This window comes from Globicephala melas, chromosome 13 (genome assembly GCF_963455315.2).
Source record: "Globicephala melas chromosome 13, mGloMel1.2, whole genome shotgun sequence".
Taxonomy (NCBI): Eukaryota; Metazoa; Chordata; class Mammalia; order Artiodactyla; family Delphinidae; genus Globicephala; species Globicephala melas.
The window spans coordinates 29,657,323-29,670,852 of NC_083326.1; the positions used below are offsets into that span (position 1 = coordinate 29,657,323).

Sequence of the window (13,530 nt, forward strand, 5' to 3'; positions counted from 1 at the left end):
GTCAGATTTATATGTCCTTCAGGCATCTAGGCTGCCATGTACAGGAGAAAGGATTGCAAAGGGAGTACTTGAAGAGAGGGAAGTAGGGAGACTAGCATCAGGGTAATGAAAGCTGCCAGAGAGGAGTTCTGGGCTGGAGATAAAAGTTTGAGAGCCATCAGAGTAGAAGGCAGCAAGTGAAGCCAGGACACTGGTTGAAACGCTCATCAGTGTTTCCTAAAGAGGACTATACCTGTTCATTACCTGCTCTCAGTAGTACCATCTAGTCTAAATACCGGAGATATCCCCAGATAGTATTATTTTTGACTAGGTAAGTAAGTAAATCAACTTGAGTTGATTTTTAATTTACTTAGGGGAGAAAATTAGTAAATAGCAACACAGATGGTGTGTGACTATGAAAAATGACTGAATTTGTGACACACTGACCCAGAACCGTGGAGACACAGGAGTAAACCCTCGCGGGTGACTTAGAGCAGGGCCTAGGCAGCGCCAAAAAGGAGGAGGCCTCTTGCCGCAGGGAGGGCCTGCGTCATCCACTGCCCACTTTCCCGGGAAGAAGGCAGTCCTGATCTCAGGGTGAGACTTGCTCTTTACAGAAGCCAGCCAGGCGCCAGCGTGCAGACCCTGCCCAACAATGCGCCCCCGCAAGGTCCCCCCACCCGACCACCTAAAACAATAAAATAGCTGATTACTCTACCAGCAGAATGGGTTTATTCAGGAACAGCAAAAAACTGCAATTTAAAACGCTCAACCTATGGCAAACGACAGGCAAGGGCAAAGAACAACGCAGGGGAAACCCTTTTATAGAAGAGAAGGGGGAGTTGGGCGTGGCTGCTTGTTATAAACAAAGAGCCCATTGGAGGGAACCCCGAGTTGGAAGTGTAGTAGCTTCCCATTGGCTGGGCTGTTTCCAGACTCGGAGAAAGGCTTCCTTCCTCGCGTGTAGCGAGGTAGTGCCGTTCTTCCTGCTGGATCTCCAATCGAGGGGGAGTGGTGCCAGAGCTATCCTTTCTGGACTCCCGGCTCCATCTTAAGTGAGGTTTCTGTGTATTAATTTTCACACTCCTCACGCTGAAGCAGGCCAGTAACCTTCCCCACCACACAGTCCCCACACTCGACCACCCAGACTCCGCTCCTGAAAGAGGCTCCACCCCAAGCCCGCCCGCCAGGCGCGGGGCCTCGGCAACCTTCCCTCCGGGTGGCTTCTCGTATGCGCACTCCTGGCGCCCAGAGTTCCCGGCCGCGAACCGAACGCCACCATGCCAGGCTGTCTGTTCCCCTCACTTTACGTTGGAGGATAGCGGGTTTCAGAGGGAAGCACAGCCAGGCCGAGCAGCCTGAACCCAACGCCCAGCTCCTCCTTTGCACTCGGTCCTGTTTGCCCTCTTGCTGCCCTCACCCCGTCTTTGTTTCTTTCTCTTTGTCCCAAAAACTAAAACATATTTTTATTGGTTGCAGTTGGTTTTTATTTTCATTTTTGCTTTTTAAGTTAAAAATACCTTCCTTACTCCCCTGCCCCTTGCCTGCCCCCGTCCTTGCCCCTTCTGTGATTTGAATTTGTTCTCTCTGTGCTTGTGTTACCCCAGAACTCCTCCTGCCCTGTCCTCTTCTGGGCCCAGAGTCCCGCTGGGCAGTCATAGTCACTGGTCACGGGTCTGCATGCCTCCCTCCACACTTCCCTCTCGTGAGTGCTATACAAACGTCGGTCTTACTTTCCTTTGAAAGAAGAGGTTGGAAGTTCATTCTACTTTATTTTTCTTTCTGGGTCTCAATTTTACAGGGACTTTAAAAGAAGAAAACCCTGAATTTAGAGGCTTGGGTCTGTTGAAGGCAATTTCCACAAAGTTAATACATATTCTTTTATTTTTAAATTAAGCAATCATTTCGCAAGGAGAAAACTAATTTTTAATCTGTGCTAGCAGTTCAAATTAAACAGTGTAAGGAGAATGCACATAGCAGTTAGAAAACGTAGTCTAACTGCATTTTCATGTCTGAACTATCACTCTGTTAACCAAAAACAAAGCTGTAAAATTTTTGACTTTTCCAAATTTCACACATGGGTTTATCTTTTGACTTAGACGAAATGCAGTTGTGTAAAAATACACCTACTTTGTGGTGAGTTCCTTTGTGGTCAGAATGTTCCCGACCTAACCGTCATGTCAGTACTGTGCATGCAAGGACACCTGCCAGAGGCATGTCCACTTAGCTCTCTTTATGCAGAAATTAGGGGAGAAGAATGAAATATGATCTTACGGTGCAACTATAAAGCACTACCTGTTGATATCACTCCGGTTTCACCAAGAACGCAGGAAGCCCGGGAGACATTTGATCAGCCGCAGAGCTGTGCCGGAGCCAAAGTTCTCATCTTGCGGCCCTGCCCGCTCCTCTGCGCACAGGGCTCGGCATCAGCAGCGAACAGGGCTCACGCTCCTTCTCAGGAAGCTGTTGACGGCGGGTCCCACTTCCGGTCTCGTGCTCCTTTGCTGGACTCCTGGCTGTTAGTGGAGATGGTCAGAGGCTGGTGCTCGTGAAAGGAATTATAGAGCAAGAGACAGAGCCCAAGGATGGAGCGAGCTCTTGAACGTGCCCGGTGCTCCCATCCCTGCTGCGTCTATGTGCCCCGGCTGGGACTGTCTCCCTCTTCACTCGTGGAGCGGCCACGAGTCACTTGGAGGATCTTGGATCTTTTCCATGTACGACCACTGACAATAATGGTGTGATGGCTGTGTGCCATTGCTCCATAACCAACGTCAAAGCAGTCAGGAGTTGAGACTCCTTTCTATCAAAATAGCTGAGATCTTATCTTGAATGAAACTCTATTAATCTTTTACTGAAAGTCCAAAAAGTAAACAAGTTTTTTAGCCCATTATGCTCTGAGCTTTGAACACATTGTAAACATTTTTAGCTAAGTTTGTGACCCAAAGATAAAATACATTCACTAGCCTCAACTCTTGAAAGCAACTGGTTTTCTTTTTGGAAGAAAGCTATAAAATGTTAAAGATATCTTCTTTTTAATTAGGAACAAAGAACATAAAACATTATTTGTTTGACAGACAGTAAAAAGTATCTTTTACTTTCACAGTAAAAGATGGTCAGTTTTATTTGTTAGTTATTGTTGCATAAAATTACCCTAAATTTTAGTGGCTGAAAATCATAAACTTCTGTTACCCGCTATGTCTTCAGGTCGGAGTCCAGGAGTGGCTTACCTGGGCGGTTCTGGCTCAGGGTCCCTCGGGAAACTTTAGTCAAGGCGCTGGCCAGGGCTGCGGTCATCCCTAGGCTCCCAGGCCGTTGGCCAGCCTCTTAAGTCCTGCCTCTCACTCACTTGGGCCTTGGCACAGGGCTGCCTCCCAGCATGGCCCTGGCCCCCCGGGAGAGCGGGGAGCAGGGGAGAGCAGGACCCGCCTTCGCTTCTGCTGCGTTCTCTTCACGAGAAGTGCACTCCAGGCTGGGGGTCTCACGAGGGCCTGATCACGAGGAGTGCCGTCGGAGGGGGCCCGGAGGCTGCCACCGCAGCCGAAGGGCAGAAATAAAGACCCCCGTCGGGTGGGGAGGAAAGTGGCAGTGATGGGAGCATGGGTACCTTCAGAGTCCAGCTCTGCTGTGTTACAGGTTTTACAGGAATTTTTCCAGGAAATAAAATGAATTCCAGTCCTGTTGTAATTTAGAAAATCTGAAGAGCAGTAGAAGAGCATATGGGTTGTTCTCTTGAAGACTCTGACAGCAGAAATTGCATCTATCTTTCTGCAGGCCACGGGCGATCAGGACCTACCTGGAGTTTTGGTGTCTGGACTTGAAGGACAGTATGGTATATGTGAAGATCATGCTGGAGACCTGCAGAAACGCTTTAATCTCATTACCATGCAAGAATTTTTGGAAAATAAAACACAGCTGGGTCCAAAGACCCGAGCCGTGTACGTCTGGGGCGGAAGGCCGGCCGTTAGCCAGGAGCTGCGCACCCCGACCTGCTTGAAGATCGTCGCTGGCATAGGGGCGGGGCCGGACCACCTGGACCCGGGACTTATTGCCAGCTTTGGTGTGAAGGCGGCCAACACGCCACACGCCGTTTCCAACCCCCCGGCAGACCTGGGGATGGCCTTGCTGCTGGCCGCAGCTCAGAGAGTCGTGGAAGGTAAACAGGCAGGAGACGCTTGTTTTCCAGAGATCAGATGACAGATACTTAATATCACACCTAATAAGGCCCTGATCTCTTCACACTGCGTCCAGGACTTTGTTGCCCTGAACTTGAAGCGACTTTTGGTTGTTTCAGCCTAGTCAGGGCCAAGCTTGGCACCCAGGCTCATACAGTCCACGTGATCTGTCTGATACACTGTTTTCTCCTCCACCAAATTCCACTAACTACGCAACGTGTGAAGTACTTTCAGCACCACTGCGGAAATGCCCTTGGAGTAGTTCACTGGCCGTTCAGCATGCTACCCTGGGGTGAAGGCCCCCAAGTGAGCAGGCAGAACCCCAGCTCCCCACACACTGGACCTGGCTGGGCGCACCCCACGAGGAGCAGCGCAGCACTTCAGCACTTGGCCGTCGTCCTGGTGGAGCTCTGGGGTGAAGGGGCTTGAGGAAAGGAGGCAAGAACCAAGCAGGTTCTGTTTCTTTTTTTTTTTTTCCAATATTTTAATTTTAATTTTTAATTTTTGGCTGCGTTGGGTCTTTGTTGCTGCCCGCGGGCTTTCTCTAGCTGCGGCAAGCGGAGTCTACTCTTTGCTGCGGTGCACGGGCTTCTCACTACGGTGGCTTCTCTTGTTGCGGAGCACGGGCTCTAGGCGCGTGGGCTTCAGTAGTTGTGGCACACGGGCACAGTAGTTGTGGCTTGCGGGCTCTAGAGCGCAGGCTCAGTAGTCGTGGTGCACAGGCTTAGTTGCTCCGCGGCATGTGGGATCTTCCCGGACCAGGGATTGAACCCCTGTCCCCTGCATTGGCAGGAGGATTCTTAACCACTGCGCCACCAGGGAAGTCCGAGCCGGTTCTGTTTCTGACTGCTGGTTCACGTGTGCACACTCACAGACACACACACATGCACACACAAACATATGCACAGTCACACACACACACACATACATGTAGTAACAAATGTACAGACACTTGCACACGCCAAAACCAACAAATTTTAACCAGAAATCCTCCCTTAATGTGAAAGAAGTTGCTGGGTTTGTTTTTTTAATATTTATTTATTTGGTTGCACTGGGTCTTAGTTACGGCAGGCAGACTCCTTAGTTGTGGCTCGCCTGCTCCTTAGTTGCAGCACATGCGCTCCTTAGTTGTGGCATATGAACTCTTAGTTGAGGCATGCATGTGGGATCTAGTTCCCTGACAAGGGATCGAACCCGGGCCCCCTGCATTGGGAGCCTGGAGTCTTAACCACTGCACCACCAGGGAAGTTCCAGAAGTTGCTCTTTTAAAGCATTCTGCCAGGAGGCTGGGGTTTGTTATGAGGAAACTGCCCTGTTCCTGTCATTCTTCCCTTGCAGAAACATTTTGCTGTCGGATAGGAATGAGTGAGCGCCCAGTGTCCGCCCTGGACTTCCTGTAGCCTCGTCTCCCCTTCTGGCGGCCCAGTGAGGGTTGTGGGGATTTTGTGTGTGGTGCTGTCCACACTGCCCACTCTGCATCGTGTTTATTTTAGGTCATCATTTGGCCATTTCGCCACATACGGAGAACTTTTCTACAAGCTGGATGGGTTAAGAAGTGACAGGGACCACTCTGGGAATTATCGGCGTGGGGAGCATTGGCTGTAAGATCGCTCAGAGGGCCAGAGCATTTGAAATGGAGATTCTCTACCGCAGTAGGAAACGCAGGTAAAATTCAGAAAATGGAGTTGAAATTGACTGAGCAGAACTTGCACCATCACTGCCTTAAATATAGTTTAGATATATTATTCCTCCACTTTTCATACAATTCCCCTATTCTGTTTCTCCAAAAAGGACTGATGATCAAGGAAGGGACTGTTGTGTTTTTATGATCACCCAGAAATGCAGCAGATAATCTTCTCTTCATTGAAAAAATTTCACCAGAGAGAAAAGAGATTTTGGCTCACCTACAGCTGTGCTCTGTTTCAGTTTGTACAGTGATTCTTTCTGGTCATGGGAGATGCTGTCCACACTTGAACACACATAACACACAGGTGTATGCTTCCCCCCCCAGTATTCAGTCTGAAACCCTCTTCCTCATACTCCACCAGCAGCATTCAGCCCAACACCCAGTCCTGTTAATTTTGTCTCAGAACAACCCTCAGACCTGCCTGTTCACTCTCACTTCATCGCTGCCACCTGCCACCGGCCTAGGCCCCGGCCTTTCTCACCTGCCCTGCCCTCTAAGGGGCTGCTCTCTGCTCTCGAACTTCAGCCCCGTCTGCAGACCGGCCAGATGATGGCGCTGTTCGCAGCCTTTCAGTGGCTTCTGTTGCCACGGAATAGATTTCCACTCCCAGAGGCAGGGTGAGCTGGGAGACTTCACATCAGGACTGCCCTCTTTTCAGTCACCCTGTTTGCACAGTGGATAGTGGCGAGGCTTCGGTAGCTGTCACCGCTCCCAGTGCGGTGAGGGCCGCCGCAGAGGCCAGGACAAGGCGTGTGAGGTGGGCAGGGCTTTCACAGTGGCAGCGTGTGCTGGTCGTTCCTCTTTCCTTCAGGTGCTCTGTGGCCAAGATGTGTAGAAAGAATTCATGTATTTTTGTATTCCATATTTGTAGGGCAGTAGCGGCTACCAGGGATGCTGTGACCTCCTGGAGCTTGGAATTTCTGTTGAATAATCAGCTGTCTGGGGTGCCCAGAGCAGGAGTTAGGATTGGACCCAAAACAGAGCACTCAATCCTGCCCGCACCAGACCCTTGGATCCTTGCTCTCTGTTGAACAGATGGCACTCCCAGGCTCTCTCCCGTTTTGTTATTTTTCTCTGGAAATTCTGATATGTCTGCTCATATGCAGCAATGCTGGACGTCACTGAAAGCATGTCTGACACCATCGGGCTTGTACCAGACTCTGGGGGCTCAAAGTTGAGTGAGAGGAAGCTCCTGACCTCAAGGGGCTCGCAGTCTGGTGTGACACCCCACAGACACGGGGCTCAGAGCACCCAGAGACGCCCACGGCGTTTCCATGGGTGAGCCCTGGCCTCGGGGTCCAGCCGCCTCTGGACCCAGGTGGGGGTCTGGCCCACGGGAGGACAGACTGAGTCCATGGCTCCTCTCAGAAACTCCTTCCGGGAGTTGATGAATTTCTAACTAGAGAACGTGGTTTTTCTCCCTTGTTCCCTTCATAGAAAATCGGAGGAGGAGGAAGCCATTGGGGCCACTTGCTGTGAGAGGCTGGATGACCTGCTTCAGCGATCGGACTTTGTGATGTTGGCTGTGAGCCTGACGCCCCAGGCCCGGGGCCTGATCGGGAAGCGCGAGCTGAGTGCGATGGAGCGCACTGCTACTCTCTCAACATCGGCAGCGGTGCGCGCTCCACCGCTGTGTGGAGGCTGGGGGGCTGTGGGGGCTGTGCAGGAGGGCCCCGCCCCCAGCCATGGCCATCCTCTCAGCATTCCCAGGCAAGCTTTTCCCTGAATGGTCTGAAAAATCCACTTAGACTGCTGGGTGGTGAGTTAAAGGGGTTTTACTTTATATGTAGAAATACGTCTGATTTTTGTCTTCACATCATTTTGAACCTCAAATTAGTAACAAAAAGAATGAGAATCGTACACTGTGGGGTTTTCAGATCCAAGTACGGGCATCTCCTCAGGTAGCAGAATCAGTTTGACCTTCCACGTATAATCAAGCAAAATTTATGGGGATGAATTTTCAGAGCCTCAGTTTAAAAAAATAACTTTGTGTTAGTTTGTTTGGTTGGTTCTCTGACATTTTCGTAGAGCTTTGTGTGTTTGCCTACAGGCGGCTTTAGGCCCCGCGCGATAACCAGATTTTCTGGTGCGTTGGTGTGGCATTTGTGAAGAAGAAAGCATCGGAGTGCTCGACGCTGGGGGTGCCAGCACACGGGAGGATCGGTGCTGGCCTCAAACGTGCAGGCGGCTTGCCCTTGGGATCAGGGGCAGAAGACATGTGAGAGCTGGTGACACCAGCAGCCACCTGTGTCTCATCTGTAAAACAAGGAAAACAGGGCTTGCCGTGAAACCCCACAGGGCCAAGCTAGTATGCTTGAAGGTTTTCTGAAAATTCAGACCCTGTAGATGAGCAGGAAGGACCAGTGCATCATATGCTTTTGGTAATGTCAGAGGTCGGTGACGAAGTAAAGATTCTGGAAAAACAAACACCCCAGGTAGGAGCTTGGGACTAGGTTTCTCCACCAGCAGCACAGGCAGGCTGGGTGCTGTGTCTTGACCTGTAGGGCGGCTCAGCACGCCAGCGGGAAGGAGGTTCCTTGAAGGTCTCTGCTGGGAGGAAGGGGTTTCCTTCTCAGCTGCTGCTGCTATCTTGTATTTGAAATGCAGTTATGGGTGATGTTTGTGGCTGTTTGGTTTTTTAACGTGTACCTAAAACTACTATCTGGGGGCTGTTTCCCGGAACCCTGCGGTGGCTTTGGGAGGCGGTGTGGTGAAGTGGCAGGGCCCAGGCTCAGGGTCAGACAGACCTGGCCTCGGATCTGGGTAGATGCTTTAGAAGCATGTGACTTTGGCTGAGCATGTAACCTACAAGCCTCACGTGTAAAAAGAGTATTGACTTTTGCTGGGTAAGTGGAGGAGGTGGCGAGACAGCATCTGTAAAGGGTTTAGTGCGCCGCCTGGCATGTAGCAGGCTCTCAGTGTCTGAGAACGAAATGGCAGAATGAAGTTCACATGCTGTCAAACCTGTGACAAGATCAAGACATGTTTGAACAGTAGTGAATGTGACCAGAGTGCACTGTCTGTGGGACCTACCGAGGAGGGGTCTCGTCCACCCAGGTCTGTTAGTTGATCAAGACGCCCTGGTGGAAGCCCTTCAGACCGGGGTCATTAAAGCAGCAGCACTGGATGTGACGTACCCAGAACCCCTGCCGTGGATGGAGACTGCACAGGACAGCCGTTCTCAGATCAAGCCAAGTAGTCCTCCCTTTACCCACCGACCCTGGTTTGCCTTCTGCAGCATCAAAGGCGAGCTCTGATTATTCTCCTCTTTACAAACCTTCATGTGTTTTAAGACAACCACTACATTTCATCTTAGTCTCTCTTTTTTTGAGGCTAAGTATCTTCCTATCCTTCAGTTGCAGCCTAAATGATGTCATTTCCAGACACCTTGCCTTCCAGCACTTTAGATTTTACAGTCCTTTGAAAATGTGCTCCTGAGAATGGCACACAGTATTCATGTTGTGGCCTGACCACTGTAGAGAAATTACACAAAGGCTGTGTTGGCAGCACCCTTCCTCGAAGCCTCACTGCACCTTAACTCGTTAAGTTTTTAGTCAGCTAAAATTGAAATTGTTATTCTCTCAATTGTTTTTTAAGTTTATGTGTGGAATTTTACATTTATTTGTATTTAATTTCATTTGCTTGTGTGTTTTGACCCAGTGATCCAGCCTGTTGGGACTGGAGTCTTGGTCTGTCACTTATTTGGAATCTTGATGCTGTCATTCATTAAACCAGCTATTCCTAGCTTTGATTCCTCCAGCTTTGATTTCTATCCAGTAAGCAAACTACTGTCAGATGAATGTTTGACATTATGACCAAATTTAATACCTAAGTTTATCAAGATTGGTCATAGAACTTACAGACATTTCTGAGAAAAACAATAATTTATTCAGAGCAGAGTTTCTCAAAATGTGGTCTGGAGACCCTTTCAGGGGGTCTGTGAAGTCAAAACTAATTTTTTTTTCTTTTTAAAGGTCTAACTGGATTTATTTAATAATTCATGAATCAGGCAGCATCCTGTCTAGCAACTAGAGAGGAGCTCCCAAGTCAAAACTATTTTCATGATACTGTAAGACGTTATTTATTTCCACTCATGTTTTCTCACACAAGTGTACCGTGGAGTCTTCCAGAGACTTAAGGACATGTGATGACATCATCACTCTGACAGCTAATGAAATGTGTGCTTCTGTATGATTGTATTAAATTTTTCAGTTTTAATTTCTAATACAATAAATGTTGATAGGCATAACCCTCATAAACACATGTTCTTTGGGGTTCTCAATTTTTAAGAGCGTAAAGACCAAATAAGAGAGCAACTAATCTAGAACAGAAAATAATTTCAATATAAATGAAGAAGCATGACCATTTTAGACAGTTGTCAACTTACTCAAAAATGGAGAAGTCATGTCATCACCCCTGTTGCCTGCTAAAATGAACTTTTACTCACAAGTCACAAGGCAAATACTAGGGTTATATCCCAAAGCTTAGTTTATTCTAATAGGTGATGCACTCCCAGTGTCCCATGTGAAATCATTTTTGTGGCCAAGAGGTTTAACAACTATTTTATGAATAACTTATATTCAGATCCCATGTTAATTTCTAATCTGTATATTTATCAGATAGGTCTGAGTTTTCATCTTGGTTTTTCAGGGAGACATTTTGATGCCACTTACTGTGAAAAAAGTAATTTAAAAAGTCGGAAACCTGTGGTTATTTAGTCATACTACATAAGTATTCTTTGCTTTACAAAAGGATTTACTGTGTTTTTTTTTTTTTTTTGCGGTATGCGGGCCTGTCACTGCTGTGGCCTCTCCCGTTGCGGAGCACAGGCTCAGCGGCCATGGCTCACGGGCCCAGCCGCTCCGTGGCATGTGGGATTCTCCCGGACCGGGGCACGACCCTGCGTCCCCTGCATCGGCAGGTGGACTCTCAACCACTGCGCCACCAGGGAAGCCCCCTGCATATTATTTTAAAAAGAAAAACTTCATTTGCCAATAGCGCCAGGAGTCCCCAAGATCACCTTCAGCCTTAATGATTTGCTAGCAAGACTCACAGAACTCAGAAAAGCTTTTCTACTCACAGTTACAGCTTATTACAGTGAAATGATATAGTTTAAAATCAGCAAAGGGAGAAAACTCATAGGGGAGTTGAGGAGAACCAGGCTTGCACTTCCAGTTGTCCCCCCAATGGAGTTGTGTGGACAGTGCTACCACCTCCAGCAATGGTGTGTGACGACACACGTTAAGTATTTCCAACCAGGGAAGCTCATCCCAGTGTTGGTATCAGGGGGTCAGTCATGTAGGTGTGGAGTGCCCACATGTCTGACACTGGCTTCGTCGTCTCCAGACCCTGCAGAGGTCAAACTGATACAGATTGGCCTAGAGCCCTAGGCGAACAAAAACAGGTATTCACCACAAATTAAATCACTAGCATAAACTATCTGGCTTTGCTCAAGGCCCCAAGTATAAGACACTCTTACCAGGCAGTGTATCTCAAGGGCTCACAGGTTATCTTCCAGAGGCCAGTCAAAGGCCAGTCCTATCTTTGGAATGTGCAGGGTTCAAGAACTCCAAGCCTGCCTGCTGAGTTAATTCTTTACTACACAGGCCAGCCACTGGCCCTTGGCCTTAGCTGTCTCAGAGCAAAATGGTGTTTATTGGATTATCTACATTTATTACAGTATTTATATGACAGATACAGTATGACTTCGCCTAACATTTGGAGGAGCCAATGTGGGGCAGGGATAGATTTAAAGAAACTAACCCATTGTATTTTTGTACCAATATGATTACTTGTTCCCCCCAACCTCTGGATCTACCACTATTTGTACATTATGATGAACTTGTGTAGCACTATTTAGTGTATAAATTAGCTGGTATTGACCTAAATCCAGTATTTCCTCAGGCCAGTCACTTCCCATTGATCGCCAATGTCAGTATTATCATCTGACTTATTTACATGAGGTACTTAAATCTTACCAACAATGCCAGTGTTATACCATATTGCAGTATTGTCGTGGTACAATGCAGTTTCATTACATAACAAATCAATAACAATTGCAGAGGTATTTGCTATGCCTTCTCAACAAAATTGTCTCTTGCCTATACACCAGATATTATTATGGGCAGGTATTGTACAGTTGGCCGTGATTCAGTTCTTTCTGGGTTCCAAGTCAGTTGGGACAAAGCCAGTCACCCTGTCTCAGTTCGCACCCTTGTACTGTTTTCCAGCGTGTGATGTTATATAGTAGGACCCACCTCCTTCATAAGGGGAGGATGAGTGTTTTTCAGAATAGTTTCTACCACTGCTAACTGTACCACAGGATATGTCTTACTTCAGTCATTCCTGGAGGTGAGGGCAGTCAAACTGCATTGATATAAATTACAGGTGCCCCCAGAGAACTTCCATAGGTTTGGGGTCTGTAAGATTCTCAAGGGTGTGCCCCTTGAGCCACAGTATCTATGATGGGGGACCACTGCCACATGTCTACTTTGGCCTCTGTTAAAGTAGTCAGGATGCCCGCTGGGCCAGGTCATAGCACTTTCCCAATCCTGGGTGCTAATATTATCCATCATTATGCTTGAGTCTGCCTGACCCACTTCACTAAAACCTCATTATCTTTCCAGGCTAACTCCCATCCTTTGCCTTCTTCCTGGACGACAGCTCCCTCTAATCTGCTAATTCTAGTTAATAAATCTTTCCCCTCTGAATGCTATTCCCATGAAAGGCACATTCAGCTTGTCCCAAGATGCCTAGATCAACACCTAATTCCCCAAGGCCCTTTCTTGTCCTGTGGGTCAGTGTCATTTAATCCATCATGCATGTTGTGCAATTGTGAACTAATGGCCTGGGTGCAGTTAGGATACGTATTTTCCACCCAGAAATGCTGGGTCACCCAAACCAGGGTTAGATGAGCAGTGGTCATACCTAGGTGTCATTAAGAGTACGCCATAAGGCTCCCACAGCCTTCCCCATCTCAGCGTAGGGGATAGGAAACCATAACATGACATTAAAGAAATGAAACAACTCTGAATAGTTTTCCTCAATTAATCTGTATTTCAGAGATCATCCTTTGTTGGAGTTGAGGAACGTCACTCTGACACCTCACATTGGAAGTGCAACTCATCAAGCAAGACGACAGACAATGGAAAATTTGGTTGAAAGCATCCTGGCTTCTCTCAATGGCCTTCCTATTCCTAATGAAGTGCTATTTAAATGATTTATGTGGGCTGAGAATTCAATGGGATGAAAACATGGCAGATTAAATGGACAAAAAACACTAACTTTGTATGTTAAGAGTCCATTATATAGATTGAATTAATACTACTTAGATGAAAAACTTAAGGAATAGTAATCATAGTTACCACCCGTTGAAAGTTTGTTAAATTCTTTCCTTACACTCTCACTTCGTCCTCAAGGCAGCTGTATGAGGGAAGTTATGTTGTTACGATTCGTAATGAAACTGAGCACAGAGAATTACTTGTCCAAAGTCCAAAAGCCTGCACTAGGTCTACGGATTTCCCAGTGAGCTATGTTGCTTTCGATCCTGATAAATTCTGATACTTTATTGGATTACATAGTCCCCCTGATACTCTAATCACTATCCCTTTGTTTCAATCATAAAAAAAAAAAAAAGGATTACTGAGCACCTCCTATGTGCCAAGTCCTGTTCTAAGTGCTGGGGCTGCTATA

At 47.7% G+C, this 13,530-nt stretch overlaps 2 protein-coding genes across 2 annotated transcripts in view; one reads left to right on the forward strand and one right to left on the reverse strand.

Annotated features, from left to right (window-relative positions):
- The window catches only part of LOC115859363 (putative 2-hydroxyacid dehydrogenase SE_1879), a 32,406-nt gene extending 19,051 nt beyond the window's left edge, over positions 1–13,355 (forward strand). Inside the window, 6 exon segments of the mRNA XM_030868271.2 lie at positions 3,751–4,132; positions 5,645–5,816; positions 7,276–7,436; positions 7,439–7,453; positions 8,896–8,989; positions 12,901–13,355. Of these exon segments, the coding sequence (XP_030724131.1) occupies positions 3,751–4,132; positions 5,645–5,816; positions 7,276–7,436; positions 7,439–7,453; positions 8,896–8,989; positions 12,901–13,057 (981 nt within the window). The 3' untranslated portion in view covers positions 13,058–13,355.
- Positions 1–13,530, reverse strand: part of TXNL4A (thioredoxin like 4A) — a 33,898-nt gene that overhangs the window by 19,613 nt on the left and 755 nt on the right. The window lies entirely within an intron of this gene.